This window comes from Paroedura picta, chromosome 4 (assembly GCF_049243985.1).
Source record: "Paroedura picta isolate Pp20150507F chromosome 4, Ppicta_v3.0, whole genome shotgun sequence".
In the NCBI taxonomy this organism is placed as follows: Eukaryota; Metazoa; Chordata; class Lepidosauria; order Squamata; family Gekkonidae; genus Paroedura; species Paroedura picta.
Genome location: NC_135372.1, coordinates 41456953 through 41480568, shown reverse-complemented (window position 1 = coordinate 41480568; position 23616 = coordinate 41456953). Strand labels below are relative to the sequence as shown.

General features: G+C 43.8%; 1 protein-coding gene across 4 annotated transcripts in view; it reads right to left on the bottom strand.

Annotated features, from left to right (window-relative positions):
• The window catches only part of SMG7 (SMG7 nonsense mediated mRNA decay factor), an 89304-nt gene that overhangs the window by 30756 nt on the left and 34932 nt on the right, over positions 1-23616 (bottom strand). For all 4 annotated transcript variants that reach the window (XM_077332616.1, XM_077332619.1, XM_077332617.1 and 1 more), the window contains exons 4-11: positions 20787-20904; positions 18362-18494; positions 16920-17091; positions 14120-14191; positions 12775-12925; positions 11517-11652; positions 8791-8953; positions 7604-7760 (exon numbers count right to left, since the gene is read on the bottom strand). In XM_077332616.1, coding sequence (XP_077188731.1) covers positions 7604-7760; positions 8791-8953; positions 11517-11652; positions 12775-12925; positions 14120-14191; positions 16920-17091; positions 18362-18494; positions 20787-20904 — 1102 coding nt within the window. The remainder of the gene's footprint in view (positions 1-7603; positions 7761-8790; positions 8954-11516; positions 11653-12774; positions 12926-14119; positions 14192-16919; positions 17092-18361; positions 18495-20786; positions 20905-23616) is intronic.

Here is a 23616-nt window from a genome sequence, read left to right as displayed (position 1 = left end):
CAGTATACAGTGCAGGAAAAGAGGGAGAGGGAAATAGGTCAGTTTTCAAATACAGTCTTAACATTATCTACTAGTTGGCTAATTACAATGATCCTGTGTTTTTGTGGATAATTATGTCTCTTGATAATCCAGAAAGCATTTCCAATGGTTATGAAATTTTTCTGGAGGTTCTTTGCGTACCATGCTAGTCAGTCTTGCCATTGATACAAAGTGTCCCAAGGATGGGAGTGAAGGGTTTGATGTAGAGAGCTAGATTTAGGATTAGAGTCCTTGGCTCCAGTTCAGGGAGGAGAGGGCAGGGAAGCATGCTGATCCTTGAAGGATACATTACCAATAAAGAGGCAGAAAATCACTGCCCAGAGTCTAAAATCACATAACATATAGGTATCTTGGGTTTTGCTCATACTAATTAAACAGTGTATACCAGAAACCTCTATTAAGAACCTCCAAATTCAGATAGGAAGAACCCTGTCCAGGTTAATTCAGGCTGCATAGATCAGGCATTGAACAGTACAAGTGGTTGACACCATCTTGAAAGACTGAGATTAGACTGATGGTCTTGAAAACAATGAGCCCAAAAACATTCCTTTTGTCTCCTTCAGCTGTTTGGAGGAACTTGACAACTGGAAGGAAAGATAGTGAGGAACACTTGAAATATAAAATCAGATCGCTGCACAGAAGCACGAAACAGCACGACTACTGCTTTCCTTTGCTGAAGAAAATATCCCTGTGGTCAGTCTGAGGCAGGTTTCTATGGAGATGGGAGCCAAATGCTGGTCAGCCCACCTGGTTACAATCAGCGCAGCGTTTTGAAGCAGCTTCTCAGGAAGAGAGTTTATGGTCCCGTTGACTGGCTTAGAACAAGCAAAAGGGGAGGTTCCCTTTCCTTAAGCTCAGCAGCAACAGAAAGGGGCCACAGGACAGGCCGGCTTCAGCTGCAGTAGAGACTGGCCACTCAGGCACTTGTTCCAGGGCCTCCAGAAGGACCCAGAGACAGATGTTTTCGGTATGATCCATCATTCCCATCTATAGCAGCTCCAACTTCAATCGAGTGAAGAAATCAACCAGCATCATTTTTATTTTTATAACAACCCACCCTTCCCAGTGGGCTCAGAGTGGATAACGACATAATAAACATACATATAATAAAATACATAATTAAAACCAATATATATAAACTATCTGTTCCGCATAATATATTTCTGGTAATATATTTCCTCCTTCTTGGAGGAGGAGCTCGTCTCAGGGCTTAAGCGCCATTCAGTGCTTAACATCCACTCAGGGGGGCTGTTCTGCCCCTGAGTGCCTCCTCCTCCAACCCACTTGCCTGTCTGTCCAGCAGCCAATCAACTGCCTTCCGTCCCCCACCCCTGTCTACCCCCTCCTCCTTCCACTTCCCTCCAAGGCTGCAGATCGGGGACCTCCAGCCTGCAGCCTTTCCAGGTCCTCGGGGGAGGGAAAGGCCATCCACATTCTTCTACCCCACCCTCCCAATCTAGCGTCCCTTTAAAAACCTTACTAAGGGTGGTTGATTATATCCGGCTACTCAGAATGAAGGCTTGTGGGGAAGGAGGCCAGCGTTTACTTGATGTTAATTTCCTGGCCTCAGTCATAAGCCTGGAGGAACAGCTTTGTCTTGCAGGCCCTCTGGAAATGTTGGAGGTCCCAGAGAGCCCAGATCACAGCAGGAAGAATGTTCGGCCAGGCCAGGGCCAGAGTCCATCTTATCCCTTTTGGGCCAAGGATCTTGAATAAGTTCTGGTCTTTGGATCTTAATGCTCTTTGGGGAGAATAGTGGAAGAGGCAGTTCCGCAGATACAGGGGTCCCAGACTCCTTAGGGCTTTAAATGTTAAGGGTCAGAACCTTGAATTTGATTTAGTCTCCAATCTGGAATCAGTGCAGCTGGGAAAGCACTGGTGTAATATGTGCTCTCCATTGAGTTCTGATGGAGACTCTGGCTTCTGTATTCAGGACCAGCTTCACATTTTGGATCAGCTTCAAGGGCAGTCCTGTATAAAATAAGTTACAGAAGTCTAATCTGGAGGTGACCACTGCATGGGCCACACTGGCTAGGCCAGATGCCTACATATACAATGCATGTTGTCATGCCTGCCAGAGGTGGTAAGTCCCCCCCCCCCCCCGTGGGCAATGTTTGTGATCCGGATCTCCATACACAAGGAGGCATCCAAAATCACACTCAGACTCCTGATGGTGGCCGTAGGTGTTAAATGGACCCCACTGACTGGGAAAAGCACTGAAAGGAAGAGGAGGGGTCATCTTCTTTAGGGACCTGTGAGTGGGACTTGGCTCTTTCGAGTGGCTTTGCTGGTAAAGTTTAACTCCCGTAGAGCTCTTCTGTCAGGTTTATGGTTGAGGCTGGCACACTCGGGAAGAGCTGGACCCCCCCCCCCCGGGTCATTCTTAGGCGGGTTAATGGTCAACGACCCCTTGCCCCCATGGTGGATAGTGGGTGAGTTTAGTTATATTTAGTCCACTGCTTTTGGACATTGTGTGGATTGTTTTTGTAATTATGGAATTAGTCCTGGTTTTAGGGGAATTTTATTGGGGTTTTTATATATGTTGTAACCCGCCACGAGCCATTGGGAGTGGCGGGCTAGAAATCCGATGATGATGATGGACATGTTTGAGGCAGGCAGCATCCAAGTACCAGTTGCTGCTCACCCCAATCTTCTCCACATTGTAATCACTCCACCCCAGCTGTGATTGTGCCACATCCCCCAACCCCCTCCAACCAGCAATCAGCCTGGAACAGCGATCATGAGCCATCTCTCCGACCCCTAACAAGCTGCTGTTGCCTTCCCCAGGAGGCTGCAATTGGGCACATCAAAAGCAACCACAATTCCTCATAAGGGCCTACTCTCTAGCAGGCATGTTGGGAACAAGAGATACTATTGGGCTCTGATCTGGCTAAATCCATCCACTGGGATTTGAGCCGATCACTCAGGGATGCGGCCATGTGGCATGCACACTCCTTTGAAAATATTTGCTACCCTCCCTACCCGCCCCCACCAGGAGGGCAAGTGTGGGCCAAGGTAGGACCAGAAAAGGGACAATAAGGGATAAGTGGAATCCCAACCAATTCCATAATTGGTTGGCAGAGTACATCATCTTTATGGGCATTGTCCTGCCCACTTATCTTGATCACAGCTGGCACTTAACCAATCATCTGTGGACCTTGTTGGGTGATACCACTACCATTGACTACAATTAGGTGTTGTGTAAGTGGGCCTCTCATGGCCTGTTGGCCAGGTGGGACTTGATTAATGATACTGATCAACTGCGGTTGCTAATCATAGGACCCCATATAAAGGGCAGGTTCAACCCCTCCAAGATGATGAAGGGGGGACTCAAAAGAAATGCAACCCAACAAATGTGTTGGGAATATAACTAGGGCAAGTGCCCCTGTGCCTGCAGGCAACCCTCTGCCATAGCCATCAGCTAAATAGACAGAGCAGATGGGTACATCCCCCCCACCAATACCCCTGGGCTTGTCTGGACCCATCCAACTCTTGCTAGGCCAATACCCCAACTAAGCAGCTGCCCATTTTCTCCGTGACAGGTTTTGCCTAGGCTTTCAAATCCCTAGTAGAGGTCCCAGGGGCCCTACAGACTTGGCAACTTGAACTCTGCCTGCAACATGCCTGAAGTAATCACAGGTAAATTTGCCAAGCAGTGTCCATTCTGAACCTCAGTGTCAACACTGGGAATGGTTTCCAATAAGACCTCAGGTGGATTCAGGTTGATCCACTACCTCTTCTATCTAAAAGGATCATCCATCAGCAACACCATCCCATAAGAGTTTTTAAAGGTGTGATATACCTCTTTTGATCATACTGTCAGTCTTTGTAGTACAATTTTTTATTTTAATAAAAAGGATAGAAATATAAAAGGGCTACATAATAAAAAAGGATTAGGTATAACAAATCACATCATCCAAAAACTATTATACATTACAGGGTAAATAAACAAGTCCAAATAAAAAATTCCTCCCAAATGTCCTCCCTATGACAATCTTTACAATAGTTCTTACTTCAAATTTGATTATTATAACTAACCCATTTTGGGACTATATTTACTTTTCACCATTACTATATAGCCAATATTAAAAAGAAAAATCCATTATATAGATAACAATAAAAGACAATTAAAGATAAAAAATATTATTCCAATATCAATACTTTATACATATATGTTCAATTTCTTTCGGCTTTGACAATGTAATATATTTGCTATATATTTATACACTATTTTAGATTGCTTCTCATTCTACACATACAGCCAGCTGGGTGACCTTGCCACAGCACTGATAAAGCTGCTCTGACTGAGAGCTCTCTCAGCCTCACCTACCTCACAGGGTGTCTGTTGTGGGGAGAGGAAAGGGAATTATAAGCCACTTTGAGACTCCTGGTAAAGCAGCATATAAAAACCAACTCTTCTTCCTCTTCTAAATAATTCTCCAGCTTTCATGAGAATCTCTTAGTTTCTGAAATTGATCTATTTTTAAGAAATGATGTTAATTTTGCCATTTTAGTTGCCCATTTTATTATCCCATTCTTCTAAGTTTAGGCAAGCATCAGATTTCCATTTTGCTGCATAAATATTTCTAACTTCTGTCATCATATATCGAGAAATATCTCTTCCAAAACTTTTGATAGTTTGCTAGGAAGCATTCCTAACAACTTTTGGCTTTCATAAGAAATTTAAAATGTAATACGTTTTGCATTTTCCCATGTATTTCCTTCCCCTATGATTTTGTGTTAAACATCCATCACATATGATTAGAAGTTCCATCTATTTCTTGACATTTCCAAAAATTTTAAAATAGTTTTTTTCTCTATATTCTCAGTGTCCTTTGGAATAATATACCATTTGAAAAATATTGTAAACCAATTTTCTCTTAATGTCTGGTTGGCTGTGAACTTAATTTCTTTTCCCCATAAAGGTTTCCATTAGTAGATAAGTATTTGTACTCTAAGACTTTGAATCCATTAAATCGCATACGTCTCTTGTTCTTCTGTTTCAAACTGATATAGTAACTTGTATATCCATAGTAGTAAATGATATTTCTGTTTTGCAATCAACTATTTGAACTGAGTCATCTCTCTTAAAGTTCTACCTTCTGTGTTAATGATGATCTTTTGTCTTGAAGGTGATAGGTAATATAATAATCATTTAATATTGATTCCTTCATATCTAATATATCTATTATAAATGGTATTTTTCACATACGTCTTTGGTACAAAGTCTGTTTGATCAATATGTATTAAATCAGTTATACATTGTCTTGCCAGTATTGTAGCCAAGATTTTATAATTTACAAGGACAAGGATATTGGTCTGTATGATTGTGGTAATGTTTCTTCACTGACTTCTTTATATATTAATGTTATCTTTGCCTTTTGCCACATCGGAGGTGTTTTCTTTCCTTCCTTTATCTCATTTATATTTTTGTAGTGGTATCATTAATAGTTCTTCAAAATGTTTGTAGTACAGTGTTGTTAGCACATCTGGGCCTGGTGCTTTGTCCTTTTTCATATTTTTAATTCCCTGGAAATTTTCCTGAATTGTTCTTGTTTGATTTTTTCTATTTTATTTTATTTTCTGATGTAAACTTCCAAAATTGGGATATCTTTTAAATATTTTCTTATTCCATTTACTGAAACTGGCTTCTTTTTGTAAAGTCCCGAAAGAGCAGTGACACATCCGTCTTGAATTTCTTTTTTTACATATGCAATTTGATCTCCTTTCTTTGTAAATGCTATTGCTCCTTTTCTTTCTCCTTCCTGATACAGTACTTTCTCCTTCCTGATACAGTACACCAAATATCTTCCAGTTCTGTTCACAAGTTCAAAACACCTTTATTTGAAAAATCTCAATTTTCTCCTCTCTCCCATATCTAACATGTCTACTTGATATTTAAATGGTCTGATTTCTGCTAATATCTTAAAATGCTCTTGCTCCAGTCTCTGGATTTTTTCTACTTATTTCTTTGCTTGTTCTACCTTTTCTCTTTTCTTCTAACCAGCAACTGCTAATAAAATTCCTCTACTAAAGGCTTTACTTGCTTCCAACATTTATTTTATTTATTCTTTAGAAGATTTTTTTTACCCTGCCCAAAGGCGGGCTCAGGGCAGCTTTCAAAAAGTTAAAAAACATAGTTAGACAAAGTACAAAATAACATTTAAAAAACGAAGACTAATTCCCCCCTGACCTACCAAATATGGAAACCATCTGAAAAGTGTAAACTCAGGGTCCTTAATGAGGGGGTAGAGATACAGGAGATAAAAGCCTACCAGGCAAGGCCCCTCCTCCCTCAAATGCCTGACAGAAGATGACAGTTTTACAGGCCCTGAGGAACTGTGAAAGAGACCCCAGGGACCAAACTTCCACTGGAAGAGCATTCCAGAGATTTCCCCTCCATTTTTCTTTCCTTTTACTGTCACTCTAGTAATGTGCTTTTTTTCTTTGCTGAAAATCTCTGGCAGTTCCACCTTGTCACAGTACAGTATTTTGGCTGTTGGCTGAATCCCAAAAATTGAGGGAAAACTCAGGAGCCCGCTTTAACTTAAATAACTTAAATGGCACTTGAGGCATTCTGAAATTCAAAGTAAAATATTTTATTTAATTTAGAGGGGAGAAATCAAGGGGTTGAAATTTCTGGGGTAAAACCAATACAAACACACAGATCTTCAGACTGGACTCACTGAAATGGTGTGAGTGACATAAGGCCATCTCACCAAACAAAACAAAAGATGTTGCAAGGAAAGAAGACAGGAAGTCAATGGGGCAGCTCGTGGCTCCATCATCAGGACACTGCCTACAGACAGGCAGCTTTCTTCCTGGCAGACAGGGTGCACATCTATCTGAATGGCGTCATGACATTGGGTTCCCTGGCATTTACAATTGCCTGTTTTCTTGGGTATAGTTATATGAGCTTTGACAGAAGTTGGACATTGCACCCATCTCTGACGGGAGTTTGGACATCAGGCCAGATCCAATTTTGGTGGGGGGAGGTGGTATCTGCATAACTATATCCCTTGGCTTGAGGATCCCCATAAGGGTATTCATTTAGTGTGGAACAGTTAAGCAATATGCTCAGCTCAGGAACTGTTGAATGGCTCTCACCCTCAGAAGACAGCAGACCCATGCTGTGATTTGCACCCATGTGGGACTGCAGGACTTAATATTCTGTACTCCTTCCCAGCAGGCGGGCTAGATGGATGGTTGGCCAACAGGCAAACTGCCCGATACTGAATCCCTGCCCTATGCTGCACCAATGCTCCTGTGGTGGTGTTCAGTATGGCTTTTTTGTTCCTTTGGCCTAGCTCCTTCCCTTGCCCCCTAGAACAGCAAGTATTATTCTCAGTCTCCATGAATCAATGGGGGAGTGTAAGAGGCCTTGCCTTAGATCAGCTACAGTTTAGAGAAAGAGTGAGATCTGTACAACGGTTTCTCGCTTTTGGTTTGGTCTTGGCCACCACGCCACATGAGCAGCCACTGAAATGCTCACATTCTTCTATCCCAAATGTCCAAGTGAATGACAGAAAAAGAAAAAGGATTAGGAAATAAAACCAAGACTCACTACTGTCGCTCATCGACTACAGCCTCCTGGAATACGCTGGGTCTCAGTTTCAGCCAGTCCATGGAGACTTTGAGAGCAGGAAGGGGATAAGAACCCCATGACTCTTCCTGGTAATCGTTATGGAGTGGACACTTGCACAGGATTCCAAGGAAAGACACTGTGGAGAAGAGATATGGTGGTTTTTCATGGTGCATAACTGTGTACAAAGGGAGATGTATAGAGTGGGCATGGTTCAAACCAAAAAGAGACATTGTTCTGCAGAACTTCTTCTCTGGGAATAAGAATGAGAGGGGTGAGAGAAGGGATAGTGGATGACAGAAATCAAACAGGTTAAGTCTCCATCAAGGGCCTGTCATGGCACAAATCCTACACTGGGAAAGCAAATTAACTCAGCCAATATATTAGGGTGGGAAGAGTCAGCCTGTCTGTGGAATTGTACAGTGAAGTCAGAAAGCCTTCATGCTCCCCTCCCCTGCCATAATTATACCAGTTACTGGGAGGGAAAAAGAGAAAAGAGTTGGTGCTGCTGTTCCTGCCACACGCCTTTAAACTGTGCGGCTGCAATAAGAACAATTCAGAAATAGCTGATATTGTGTAAGGAGGATAACAACCAAAGGAATCTATAGAAGCAATAAAGGGCACAGCTTGCTGAGCAGTCCCTCCAGTGGTTCAACATTTCTGTCCTACAACAAGAACCCTATCTGAGTCAGCTGGCTGGAAAGCAATGCTGCCATCACTGCAACCCGTTCATTTTAAGCAGCTCCAAGGAAGAAGAGTTGGTTCTTATATGCCGCTTTTCTCTACCCAAGGGAGTCTCAAAGCGGCTTACAGTCGCCTTCCCTTTCCTCTCCCCACAACAGACACCCTGTGACGTGGGTGAGGCTGAGAGAGCCCTGATATCACTGCTCAGTCAGAACAGTTTTATCAGTGCTGTAGTGAGCCCAAGGTCACCCAGCTGCATGTGGGGGAGCACAGAATCAAACCCAGCTCACCAGATTAGAAGTCCTAACCAGTATACCAAGCTGGCCCTTTCTCAGGCAACTCACCAGTGGCTCTTTCATGGGCAGCTCACCAGTGCTGTGTTCTACCCACCCCAGGGTACAAAGTTACCTTACAAGTCCAGCAGCCTCAGCTAGGAAAACCCACCTGCCCTTCCACAGATCAGCTACGGCAGTTTCGGTACTTACTGAAGAGAGCCAGCAGCTGCGACCAACAGAGCTGCTCATCTTGGCTGTAACTGTGCTGCTCGGTCTCGTTGCTGAAGTCTCGCAAGTGATGCAGCTGGAACAGGTTGATGACGGTGATGTGGACTAGCTGCTGAGAATTGAAGGTTTTTTGGAACAGCAGCCGCTGTAACAGAGGAAGAACACGTATCTCCAGTTTTCCAAAAATACATAACATGAACAATAAAATGTGACTGGCAAGTATTACATAGCACCTTTTCCCTAAATCAGTGAGTTTTATAGGGTAAAAGGTAAGTCTCATTTATTCACTGTCTCTTCCTGGGAATGGTACCTTGGGACTTCTACTTCGTATTGTTTATTACCTTATTTCTCATTTTTAGCTTTTGTTGTTGAGGACACATAATTGAAACAAAGATATACCTGAACCTGGTTCAGCTCCGCTTTCAGCGTAAACTCTCATAATTGTTTAAAGGAAACACCATAAAGAGACTTTACATTCACCCTTTCTTCCTGGCACTCCTAAGACATAGTCAGCCACATGATTCCTTGTTTCTTTTGCCTTGTTATACTGAATCACAGCATAGACTTATCAAGGGTCATTACTGTCTTCTCTAATTGGCTGTGACTTTCCAGGTTTTCAGGTAGAAGATATTACCTAAAATCTAAACCCTTTAAGTGGAGATCCCAGGGATGGAACCTGGAACCTTCTGCACCCAAAGCAGATGCTGCAACCCTGAACTATGGCTAATCCCCAAATATTTCCTCAACATTCCATCAGATTCTGGTATAGCCAAGAGACAGACCTGTCCATAATGTAGGGACAGAACCACAAACACAGGGAGACCCCAAAAGGAGATGGCAACTTTGCTCCTCCCTCCTGCCAGTGTGAGTCTTTATCTCACGAAGTGCACATTTGTTGTACCTCAAAACAAGCAGGTTACACAACAGGGGAAAGGAACAGGCATCCCTGTTCTTATTGTCTAGAGTAGTGATCCCCAACCTGTGGGCCGCGGACAACATGTGGTCCTTCGACTAATTGGAGGTGGGCCCTGAAGGACGCCTTCCCCCCCCCCCCGCGGCCCTTTACTTCATCCCCCCCAGCCCTTTACAACACACTTCATTGTTGTGGCATGTCTGTATCTTATTTTGAAGGGATGTTTAAACATTACTATAGCGATCAGAGAGCGCTAGGGCAGTGGTTGAGAGTAGAGGAGTAAACTATCCCCCCCCCACCGGGCCACAGTAAAAGGCGTTGAGTGGTCCCCAGTGAGTGGTCCCCGGTGATAAAAAGGTTGGGGGACCACTGGTCTAGAGCATGTAGCTGTGAGATCAGAACATGCTCGGTAAGGGAGCTGGACAAGAGAAGGTTACCGACAGCTGATCCTTTCCCCAGCCGAAGGAATCCTAGCTCTATTCTATTGCCACTTGGGGAGCAGCTGATAACTACTAGGCAAGTCCATGAATACATGCCAATTGTACCCACCGCCCCAGAAAAAAATTCCCCCACAGTTTCAACATCTCTGAAAATGTAACTTCCCTACCCAAGGAAAAATTCCTAGACATTCTGTCTGCTTGACTAGATCCAGATCGGCTCACTGGTATATAAAGGGCCACTGACACAGACTAAGGAGACAGATGGGATGGTGACTAAAAAGCAAGCAGGGGGGAAGGGAACGCGTGGAATATATCTGACTGAACACAGGCTGAAGGCCAACTCTACAGTAGTTCTGGTGGCTAAGAAAGACTGTTTCCCAAACACTTTTGTATTCGCTCAGTGCCACCCCAGGAGAACTTTCTTAATTGATTAAGAGGCCCTTGAACAGTGACTGGCTAGTATCCTCAAACGTGTTTGTAAAGCATTTTGTAAATAAAATGGCATACCTACTCCAAATTTGGGACTCTCAGTAGCATACAGTTTGTCTTTCAACTATCACAGCCTGAGGTAACTGACAATGTGCTTAAAGAGATGTGGCATATCACATGCATGCTTTATCTTTGCCCACCTTAGCTAAAACACACCTCACTGAGGGAGAGCAGTGCACTGGTCCAAGAACGGTTACAGGTGCCCTGAAGGATGCAGTTCAGGTGAACAATGTCAACCCTTTCTTTGCATCTGAGCAAGCCTCTTGTCAACTTTACTCTTATCCATTAGTCTATGCGGTCAGAAGCATGAGTGATGTTGCTACAATGAAGCCCCTTGCTCAGGGCTGCAAATAGGGGATTCTGTGCCACCATGCTTAAGCAAGACATCTTCCCACACCTGGCTATTTGCAATGGCATTTGCAATTCTTTCCCTTCCTCGTCAGTCCAGACCAGAGCTGTGCCAAGCTCACGGATTCAGCATCACTGATCACGTTTTCTTCCTCCAAAGAGATCAAGGAATTTATATGGTGCTGTCCTCACACCCATTTTGTGAGGTCAAATCACCACTACTACCATTTCGATTCACCTAGGTATTGGGAGACCTTGTAAGGAAAGCATGAAGAAATCAAGGGAGGTTCTTGGTAAGTGAGCCAAGACAGGATATTCTATAAAGGAAGATGTCGCTATACAGAAGGTCCTGCTCGGGGTCTCCATCAACCTCATTTGGTGGGGAAAGAATTCAAAGCAAGGGAAGTCTCGCCAGGTCACAGAAAATGCGAAGGTGCTCCCAAAAACGGGAAATTACTCAAACTGGCCAACTCCCTAAATGGACCTTATATCAACAGAGAATGTTTTACAGAACCAACCTTGAACTGCTCCTCTAGCTTCTCACGAAGAGGGTTCAATTTCTCCAAGTTCTTACTCAGGTACACATGACCGTGGAATTTTATAAATGTCTTGATGAAATCAGACACTCCCCACTGAGTCTTCACCTCATCACGACTGCAATTGGAAACCGGGAGGGGAGCGGGAGAGAGAGAGAGAGAGAGAGTAGTTTCGTCTTTAAAACACATTACCCAGGTTTTTTTTTTAATCTCCTTAAAAGAATTATGCACAAAACAGAAATGGTATTGCCTGTGACTGTTCCTCCCAAAACACTAAAGATTAACATTAAACTTTCATAATTGATTAAGTTTTATCCCTTTGCCCAGAACAGGAGCAACCAACTTGGGTTATCAAAAGCCCATCTAGAAGAAGTAAAAAAACAAACAAAAAAAACAGTAATATGTATTTCACTGTTATAGAGCACATCTGTTCCAATGTCTATAATTTTATATAAGCCTGTGTGGTGTAGTGGCAAGAGGGTGGTACTACCATCGGGGAGTCCCAGGCTGCAGTTCTTTATCTGCTGTGAAAACTTGCTGGATGACCTTGGTCCAGTTGCACAGCCTAACACAGGGGTAGTCAAACTGCGGCCCTCCAGATGTCCATGGACTACAATTCCCATGAGCCCCTACCAGCGAATGCTGGCAGGGGCTCATGGGAATTGTAGTCCATGGACATCTGGAGGGCTGCGGTTTGACTACCTCTGGCCTAACTAATCTCCCAGGGTGGTTGTGAGGATAAATTGGAGGAGAGAGTATGTTGGGCCCCCATTGGGCAGGAAGAATGGGCTTAGAGGAACCAAATACATTTGAAAACCACACCGAAGTCCAAAGAGAAGTGTAACTTTAAAAAGAATGAAATGTCTTAGAACCAGACCATGTCAAAAGAACATTGCTGAAGTGGTAGCAATATATATATTTTGTGACTGTATATATATTTAGTTCTATTAATTCCTTATGTAAAGGAAATGCATGTACACAAACACACATCAAGGCGGAAATAAATGGTGCTTTCACAGGAGTAGCTACTTTGCATTTATTTAAATATTTCTAGGCCATCTTTCTGAGCTGAGATGCAAGGCTTTATTAGATCGCAGCCTAAAACAGAAAGCTTAGCTTCTACAGCTAGCGACCCCTATACAGGCACTGTGTCCTTTTAAAAAAATAATCTAATATGAACAGCTCCGTTGTTAAAGGCTATGTAGCAGGTTATTCTCTACAACTAACGTATCAGCCTTACCTTTCCAGTGCTTTAGAAAGTGCTTTTTGTAGATTGGTAGAGGCAGCTGGGAAAGGAAACTTCACAGCAATGCTTCTGCAGTAGTAGAAAATTGTGGTCAGGTGGTCTCCTTTGGAGGATGCCAAAATAGCCAACTGATTATAAGGCTGACCTAAGGCAACAACAAGAAGGGGGGAAAAGGTCTCTCCTAGAACTCTCAACACACTTTTGTAACTATACATTCACGCAAAGGCCTATTTCTGGTAGCCTCAGGATGTAATCCTAAACACACTTACCTGGAAGTAAATCCAATGAACACAGTAGGACATAGTGAGTAGACTGTGCTTTGCTCAAACGGCAGATATAACTTTAAAACCCTAAATGTTTTGTTAGTAAGTGAGCAATGTATTTCACTATGTATTCAGAGAATGCATGCCATCCTAACAATTTCAACGTCAATTGAATATTAGACGGGCAGAAAACATAAATGGGGGAAATAAAGGTCTTTTGCTTATTAAAATGAGTTCCGTTGACAGCACCACTTCCTTTAGGAAATGGGGCAATATGTTTAGTATCTAAAGAGGAATTTCCCCCCCTGGTTATATTAATGCAATCTGTACCAACTTGAAAGAGAATTTTTACGAAGTGCTTATTTAGCTCCATACAGATTGAATAAAACCTCTGGTGTTAATATATGTTTAGAAATGGGGATGTCTGCTGATTTTAGACGTACACAATGAACATGTCCATTTATTAAGAGACTGACCTTTATGACTGTCAGTTGGTGACAAGAAAATAACTTCACATCTGTGGAATATGAATGATGCTGCATTTTTTGTTGTATTGTAGTGTTTGGAAAGCTCTGACCTAGATAGCCCAGGCTAACCCAATCTTGCTAGATCTCAGAAGTTAAGCAGGTTTGGCCCTGCCTAGTATTTGGATGGAAGACCAACAGGGCCATGATGAAGAGGCAGGCAATGCCTTGAAATCCCTACAGAATCATCATAGATTGGCTGCGACTTGTGCGTGTGCCTGTGCATATGCATACAAAAATGCTTACCCATATGGCCCATTTACCCCAGTCCTTTTTAGGGAAATAAAGTTGACTGTTCAATAAACTAGCGTTGAATAGTACACTGATACATATATTCACAGAGAATCTTTAACAGGCATCTTGTAGGTACCTGCTGCAGTAATTGCTCCCAGCCATGCACACTGCAGGGTACTAACTGAGGATAGCCATACAGAGAAGATGGTATTTGGGATTTAACCCCCTGAGCTGAAAAAGGTCAGAGAAGCATTTGCTTTAAAGCATCAATTCAGAACAGGCAACTCAGCCCACATGGATTACATTTCACAAACTCACCATTGGAGGGAACAAGCTGAGCAGCATGCCTATAGTAGGACTCAGCCTGACTGGTCTGATTTCTGTAGCGAGCTGGAAAAAAACCCACAGAGGAATATATCATGGAACATTGTCTGGTTAGGCAATATGCCAGCACATCAGCACATATCCACGAGTACATCTCCACCTCTCAAAAATAGCAGGGCTTATGAGTTACAGATTACCAATCTATCCAATTTGAGCTTCATAAAATGAGCATATAAAACTGAAGAGAAGCCATACCCAACCATAATCATAGTAACGGAATGAAACTGGCCACTCTGCTCAGACAGGTTTGGAAAACTCTTCAGTCCAAGAATTCTTTTCCATTGCAAGAAAAACGTCAGTGCTTGCTCAGGGAGCTTGTACCCTGGAAATCGGACCACTGGACACTTACCGGGAAGGGTCTTTTCTTCTCTGAGGAAAGGAGGATATCTTGGTGGGTGATTGTCACCCTCCTTTCAGGGAGTTATGAACAAACTCTTTTACAGTTCCTATCTTCCTGGGGGAAGCCACCCATCTCTTCAGTTCAGGCAACTCCAAAAGCAATAAATCTCCTAAACCAGCCATGCTCAATGGTGGGAATATGGCACATTAGAAGGAGGCCACAGACTGAAAAATGTGAGAGGGGGAGCCCAGAGGGTTTATGATAATTGAACGGATGAAATACCATTTTTATCACATATGACATTATTAATTGCTAGAAAGTTTGAGCCTTTGTCAAGGGAAAGAAAAAGAAATCCCTTCCTTTGTGTGTGTGTAATCCCTTCCTTTGTGTGTGCTTGAATTAATGCATTCGATTAAAAAAAAAACCCGAATGCACATGCTTCTCTTGGTCAAATGTCTCACATATATAAGACAAGGTATGCTGAGTATAGTTAGTTCACTTTTAGCTTAGACCTTTTTTAACCTAGCTCACTGCGCAAGCTACTAGCCTACTGCAGGGGGCCCTGGAACCCCAGAGGAGTTTGTAAAAGAAGAAGAGTTGGTTCTTATATGCCGCTTTTCCCTACCCGAAGGAGGGAAAATAATGATGATGACTTGGGGGGGGATATCCTCTTTCTCAGAGGAGAAGGGCCCTTCATGGTAAGTATCCTATAACTTGTTCTCCCTCTGCGGTAGAGGACATCATGATGGGAGCTCTCAAAGCAGTGTTCTCATTTACTGAGTGGAACATCATCTGATTCTGTAGAACCCTTCTTCCAAATGCCACATTGGTGGAGTCATATAATCCCATCTTTTAACGTCACCTGAATGTTCCATGTCTGGAGACAACAGCATTAAACTGCGGCACTTTGAACTGAATGAGCAGTAATCCCGACAGGTGGAACTAATTTTTGAATCTATTGGGCCTCTATTATGAATGTCATAAGGGTAGATTTTGACATTTTCATACCAATATTAAGAGAAATGGAGATGACTAGGAAATCAGACTTTCTAAGGACCTCTGTTCTATGAATGAAAGCTTTAAGTCCACGTGTGACATCCAGGGTATGCCAACTTTCTCCTTCAGATGTACAGGATTAGGGCAAAAAGAGGGTAGACAAATCTCTTGGGATCTACGAAAGGATGAATTCACTTTCGTTAGAAAGGTAAGTTCTGTCCTCAGGGTCACTTTGTCTTTATGAAAGGCAGACTGCTCAGGTTTGACCAACAGAGCCCCTAATTCTGATATCTTGCTGATGTAACCGCTACAAGAAACATTAGAATGGGATCTCTTTAATAGGCTCAAATGGGTGGTTGTTTAGATCCGAAACACACTGTAGAATTTCAAGGATGGAAATCTGTGTTGTTGAGGTGGATTAGTAAGAGCCACATCCCAGAGGAAGCAATGAATATGGGGATGCTTAGAGAGGCTGAGACCAGGGAATAAGGGTAGTGTTATCGTCAGAGTTGCAACTTGATGTCTTAGTGTAGAAGCTTTTAGACCACTTCTGTGTCCATCTTGCACAAATGAAAGGACTGATTTAACCTTAGGGTCGACATCCCTCCTTCTAATGCCTCAGAGGAAGAACTTGTTGGTCACTAAGGGGCTACCGGACTCAAATTTTGGTCTTCTACTGCTGAGCAACAGAAAGTTTGCTCTCATTGGCAAGATACAAGAAAGTGTTCTGCAGTAAATTTCAATCTCACTTGGCTGGTTGCTATTAGGAACGTAACACCAGACTAGTAGACCTTAACGGGGTTTACAAATTACAGCAACGTAAGTCTCTGCCATCATTTTCTTTGCCTCTTCAGATTACAGTTTTACACTGCTGCTAAAACTGTTCACTTTCCCCTACCTCCAAAAATCCATCAGGACAAACGTCAATCTTTTCTGCACCAGCATGCTGAAAAGTACAGCACAAATCTAGCCCAAAAAAAAAAAAGAGCTTTCTGCTACAGTCACTTGAGGGACAGGCAATAAATGGTAAAGGAACAAGCCTGCAGTATTGTTAAATTGCTTGTACTTTGTTCACTCCATGAAGACTACTCAGGACCTTTTGGCATCACAAGCATGAAGTCGGTTTGACCAGAGCAGCAAAGTAAACATTTGACAATTAGACACCCTTCAATATCTCAGAAGCTGACCTTGAAGCGACCAGTTTCACTCTGCCAAACAGTGAGACCAACCCCTGCTCTGAGGCTTTCCCCCTGATGGTCGAGATCAACAACATCTTTGTGTACATGGCCCATTTCTGTTCTCACAGACCACCACAATTCCTCTCCCAACTGCCTCTGGAAGTGGCATCTTATTCATTGTCACAGGTAACACTGCAGCTTCGCTGCCCTTACAACTCACCAATGTCTCCAAGATGGACAAGGCAGTGCTGGCAAATATAGGAGCAGGAGCTAGATTGTGGCTTCACAATGGCGCTGGTGTGCGTCTGTTTATTGCTGATAATCCCCAGTTGAGAGGACTTCACACGACAGGGCAAATCTACATTGAACACTGTGCACAGCTCCTGCAGTAGCTGAAATGAGAAGCAATGAAGTTTATTTAGCAGTCAGGTCAGAGACGTGGTTATTTCGTCAGGTCTGCTACAGAGAATCGGGCGTTGGGCAACCTCTGTCCTCTATTATTCTCTCATCATCATTTCCATGAACAAAAGCTTTTGCATGATGAACAACTCATGGAAACTTAATGATCACGGTGAACATGTCTGTTCATGCTACCATTATTTCCCTTCTCCACAGCTAATGTTAGTGGAGAGGCACTTGCTCATTTGCAGAATATATGCTTTGCATTCAGGAAGTCTGAAGGTTCAATCCCTGCTATCTCATATGACAGTTAGGAGAGATTGCTACCCCAGACACTAGAAAGTAAAGCATATTGGGTTGGCTAATAGCCTGACAGATTAAGGCAGCTTCATAATGGATCTAATGCTCTGATAAAAGAGAATTTACCGCAAACGAATGCGATAGAGTTGCATAAAAATGAAGTAGAAAAAAATTATTGCTTTTAAAATGTATTAATCTAAAAATAAAATGCCCCCCCCCCCGTCTACTACAAAGTTATGGAATTGTAAGACTGTCTCCAAAACACAGCCATAACAGTGAAGTGGCAGGCCACCGTTCTAGTCAACCATAAAACATTAAAATTAGGCCACGAACCAACAAGCTAGAGACTTCTGCCTACTCAGGGAATTCTCCAGTCGTGCAGAAAAAAATAAAAATAAAAACCCAGCCAGAGCAGGATTGAATATGCCCCAGGAGAATGGATGCGGAGAGCACATGACAAGCAATCAGAAGGGGAAAGAGAGAGGGCTGGAGGAACTGGTTTAAATCCGGGAGAGGGAGACTGAGAGTGGAATTTCCAAATAGCATCCCTGCACTGCGATTCTTCGCAGACCTCCCATTTGTCAAATACTGAGGCATGGCAGCAATGTTTTGAAATGTCAGAATGGACTTATTTTAGAAACCTCTTTTACACAGCGGTCAGGAAGGAACACGTTAAAATCCTAAATCTTGCACTGAATGATGAACATAGTTTTAGTGGTTACAATTCAGAGAGATTTCAAAATTTGAGGTGTTTGATGTTTTTAAACCAAAAGTCCCAAAACGAGCAAAAGCTTGCAGATCAGGAGCAAATAGGTATGAAATTGATTTAGGAACTGCGCATTGCAAAGCCCCAGAGTCAAAATACCTGAACAACTCCTCTTCAGGAGAAATTTTATGGCCACTTTAAGGATTCTCAACTGCTACAAAGACAGGAATGAGATTACTAAGCCCCAGTGGACTCACCTGTGTATAGAAGCCACTAGCTGCCTCTAGGAACAGAGAGAGGTTTGCCTGGACTTCACTCCGATTTGGATTTGCTCGGTTTTTTGCTTGACCCTGTAGAGTTGTGATCTGATTTTTAAAGGCATGATTCCACCTGAGGAAAGAAAGAAGCTTCATTCTTTTATGTGACACAACAATGACTCACTGAATGTCACCAGCCCCTTTGAGAACAGGGAGGCAAAAATGCTGCTTCAGTAAAGCACCCCAGAGTAAAGATGTTATTATGATCTGATGCACAATCTTAAAATGTACAGAAACCAAGAGCAATAAAACAAAGAATGTCATGCTCCCTTCTCTCTTACAAAACAGTGGTGAAAATATTTACTAGAGACTGAGACACTCAGCATGTCTGGCACAAGTTTTATCCATTGAAATAGAAAAGCAGGGCTCCTTGTTTTCTTAGTCCTTCTGAAGTTTCTGAAGTTTCAAATACCAGACTCTGTGGTATGAAGGATTTCATTAGCCTGCAATGAACAGAGGTATCAGAGCAGCCACTGAGGAAATCTGATCACTCAAAGTATAAAAATAAGAGAGTTCCTTAGATAACGGTCCATGCTACTTCTGGTGGCCATCAATTGGTAGACCCTGGACAAACAAACACACACACTAACACATTTAACTAACCAGGGGCATGAATGACAATAAGATTTGGCAGCAAATTTTGGTGACAGGTCAAAGCCTTTTGAACTCACCATCTCTCACGTACTTGTAAAATGACCCCTCCAGCAAAACTAGTTGCTGACCAATGCTCTGAGAAATGGAGCCCAAAATAGGCCAGGTCAACAACAGCAGGCCAATTATGAGTGGCTCTAATCTAAGGAACAGAAGGAGATGCAATCCAGGGTGCATAGGAAAGCACGAAAACCTGCCCCAGTCACCAAAAGCTGCGGGAGCTTTCAGCGTTCCACAGGGCGTGCAAAACGGAGCTCTTCCATCAGGTCTATGGTTGAGGCCGGCACGACAAGAAAGATCTGTTGCCCCCCCCCCCTCCAGGATACTGGTGGCTATGGTTTCATCTGCCCCCTCTTCCCACCTCCCTTATGAGTTATTGGGAGAAAGAACAGGTTTTTACATTTTTTTCTGCCATTCAGACTGTAATGTTTGTATGTTTGGGGTTTTAATGGGGTTTTATTCAGACTGATGTAACCAGCCACGAGCCACTGGGAATGGTGGGCAATAAATACTTAAATAATACTAATACTAATAAAGTTAAGCTCACATCTCATTGGCATCTACACACACAGCCTTTAACCCTTCTGCAAGTAATACTGTTAGGCAACAAAATATTATTTGCCCTTAACCATTAGTACTCGGCGTCCTAAAGCCAACTGATCCCAGCAGGGGGGATGTCTCAGAAGCATGCAGGCCCATTCTCTTTCTTTCCCTCACTACCATCCTGTTCAGCATAGCAACCAGCACCCTGCTGAAGTCCATTAACAGAGAAATTCTGCATCACAAACAGTATCCAATAGCAGAGCAAGTCAACCAGCACTTCTTGTACTTTACAAATCATGCATACATGCAGCTGTCTTACACTGCGTTAGACCATTGGTCTATCAAGTTCAAGTTCTGACTGGCAACAGCTCCCAGTGGAGGTGGGGATTGAGGTAGAGCTCTGCCTCATTATCTATTGCCTGGTCTTTTCATTTCCTAAGCTTTTGAGGTCTGCCTGCAAGACCTAGATCTCAGCTATCTAGCGTCTCATATTTTGATCACGTTACAAGGCATCTCAACCCTTGCAAAAAGGTATCTGACTTTCCGTTGGTATGGGTGGGGCTTGGACAGCTTACCTTTAAGAAAAATCAATGACGAAGACACTGTCATCAGCCTTAAATGTGGTGTCACAGTACTGTTTCGATAAAAAACTGACAAACTTGGTCTGAAGAAGAGTGCTTGCACTCGAAAGCTCACGCCTTGAATAAATCTTTGTTGGTCTTAAAGGTGCTACTAAGCTTGGACACCCACAGATAAGGAACTGCCACCTTCATGGGGAACCCCAGTTAGAATCTCACTTGGAAATTCTGTATCTACAAATTTCCATGCCAGAGGCTTCACCTCCCGTTCAGTAAAGAAGCTTCATCACTAACATTTCTGCTACGCAATTTTGTTTTGTAAATGTCTTGGGCATGTGCTAAACTCACTGACAGCTATTTAAGATACAAAGATGCAGAAGAGAAAATCAGTAAGAGTATCACATATTTACACATTCTTAGCTAAACCCAGAAAGCTTCCAGGGGAGGACGGGGGATGGACCACTAAGATCAGTTAATTTGTTTAAGTGCTTATGTGGAAAGATAACTAATAGGCTGCTTATCAGTTAGGGGCAGAATCAATATCATTGAGGCTCCTTTGCAAGAAATAGACATGTCTGAACAAAAATACTTACAGATCTTGTTCTACTTTTTTGTCCAATGCATACTCCAAATCTGTAACTAGCATTTTCTGGTATAAGTCCTGCAAAGCCTGTCTGGAAGTCCAGACTTCAGCTGGACCCAGCTTCGAATCTGCGGAACAAAACCAGTAAGGATTTATGATGGTACAACTGATTTTTCCCAACTCCCTTAAGACAGGATGTGTCATGTTACAAACACTCACTTCATTACATCAGTGAAAGCAGCCTGTAGGCCAATAAAAAGATTTTTGCTTTGAGCCTCTACAGTTGAAGGAGATGCAGGTGTAGAGTCAAAGTTGTCTACTGGTTTCAGTCCTGGCCTGGGACATCAAACACCAGGCTTACGGGCCTGCTCAGCCATGAAACTCGCTAGATCAGTGGTCCCCAATCCCCGGTCCGAGGACCGGTAATGATCCATGGATCAGTCGGTACCGGGCCGCAGCTCCTCGTCTTCCTCCCCTGCTGCTGCCTCGGGGGCTGTCCTGCCACTCTGCTGCCGGCTCACCTTTGGTGCTCTCCAGTGGCCGCCATGGCTGGGGCTCTCCCTCGGAGTGGCACTGCGCAGCTGCTGCTGGCAGCGCCCCCCAGTGGGCAGCGGGAAGTCAGGGGTGCCGGTGGGAAAGCAAGTGGAGAAGGGGCTCAGGTGGCAACGCCCCTCGGCAAAAGTCTACCCCCCAGGCCGCAGGAAAATTGTCAAGCTTTGACCGGTCCCCAGTGATAAAAATTTGGGGGACCACTGCGCTAAATAATACTGCTTATCTAGCAAACGGGGTTGCATTTACCTGTAACTGTTGTTCGACATCTTACGTGTAAACACACTGGGACTGCGCATGCGCAGGTCTGCTGCCAAGAACATTTTCAAGCTATAAAGCAGGGGTAGCCAGAATGGCAGGGGCTCCTGGGAATTGTAGTCCATGGACATCTGGAGGGCCACAGTTTGACTACCCCTGCTATAAAGCTTCGACGGGGGCATCACACCCCCCAGCAGAACCGTACATGTGCTGGCCATGGATATAACTTCAGATTGGGGTGGAAACATGTGAGTCAGTCCCTTAAGGAAAACTCTGCCACAGCTTGTGGGCAGACACAGAACAACCGTGGACATCTGCTAAGGGAGCATGCGCCAATTAAACTGACTACCCCCTGATCGCTAAGGGAGGAGATATTCCAGAATCTCTGATAGTGCATATGAGAACAGACCAAGCCTTTTCCCCAAAGTGCAAGCGTCAAAAGTAACCACTTCAGCCTGTAAGCACATCTGGTGGCGGCCCCTCAATTGCAGAAGCACTTCCTGAACCTCTTGGGAGGTTCTGGTTCTTGGAAGGTCCACGTGTCTGTGGACTGATCCACCATGCTGCTAGACGAAGGCATCCCTCCAAACATTAGGGGGGTTCAGATCAGGGGGGAAATAAACAAACGCTCTTTAACATTCTCAAGAGGTCTGTAAACCAGTGCTGACACAGCCAGACTGGGGCACTCAGGAAGGCATCTGTTCCTTCCCCCTTCATCTTCACCAAAACTCTGGGGATCAGTGGCAATGAGGGGAATGTGAAGAATAAGGTTCCGGCCCATCTGAGTTGAAATGTATCACCAAAGAATATGAAAGTACTGCAGGAAGGAAAACTGTGGAGCTTTGGCCAATCCAGCTGTGGTGAAAAGATCTACCGCAGGGAATCCCCACTGCACAAACACTTTGGCGACATAGATGGTGTCCAGGGACCATTTGAAGGTAAGACAAAGCTCTCAGCTGAGTCTGCCGGCCTCCACATTCAGCTGTTGTGCAATGTGGATAAGCTTTCGAATATGCTTGGATCTGGATCGCCTCTTGCCACACCTGAGATGCAAGGAGGTAGTACCCCATCTGTTCAGAGAGAACATCACCAACACATTGTCTATCTGCACCAACACCTATTTATACTCAAGCATATCCGTGAAGGACAGTAGGGCCAACAGTATAATTCCAAACCCTGTTCATCTGGGGACCACAAACCATGTGTAGAAACATCCAAAGAATGGACTCGCCAGACCTCAAGGGAGACATCCGTTGCAAGCATGACCTGAGGTGCTTTGCACCCCTAAGAAAACCCCTTAGACATCAATTCAGGCCCCCTGTGAGGTAGGTGGGACTGAGAAAGCTCTAACAGAACTGCTCTGTGTGAACAGCCATAACAGAAATGTGACTAGCCCAAGGTCACCCAGCTGGCTGCATGTGGAGGAGCAGGGAATCAAACCCAGTTCTCCAGTTAAGAGTCCACCAGTGTTAACCACTACACCACAGTGTCTCTCAGCGGCACATCAGGCACCACAGAGGTGTCCCTCTTTGGAGCCTTATTAAATTTAGTCAAAGGCACTCTAAGACACAGTGGACACATTTCTGAAAATTGCCTTGGAAGCCATAGTAGCACCCAGTATAGCTGAAAGCTGCCCATGAAAGGAAGGTAAAGTCCAGTAGCCTAGACTACGCAGCAGCAGAATCACAGAGCAAATAGCAAACACATTCTCTCCTGATGGTGGCAAAAAAGCATCCTGCTCTTGGAATATGTGGTGCAACTGGGAGGAAAAGCCAGTGCATGCGCAGTTCAGCTGGGATGTGAGGCCTCCTTTCTAGCTTGAAAAAGTTCTCTGCAGCTGGTCTGCATGTGCTGCACAGCAAGAAGGAAGCTGATCTCTTTTATCCTGACCTTCCTCTATGGCGGCTCAGAATGGTGTACGTTTTCCGCTCCTCTTCCCTTTTATTCTTTCAACAACCCAGTGAGGTAGATCACAGGGTTACCCAAGGCCAATCACTACCTCTCAGTTTAACAAATCTCACAGGGTTGTTGTG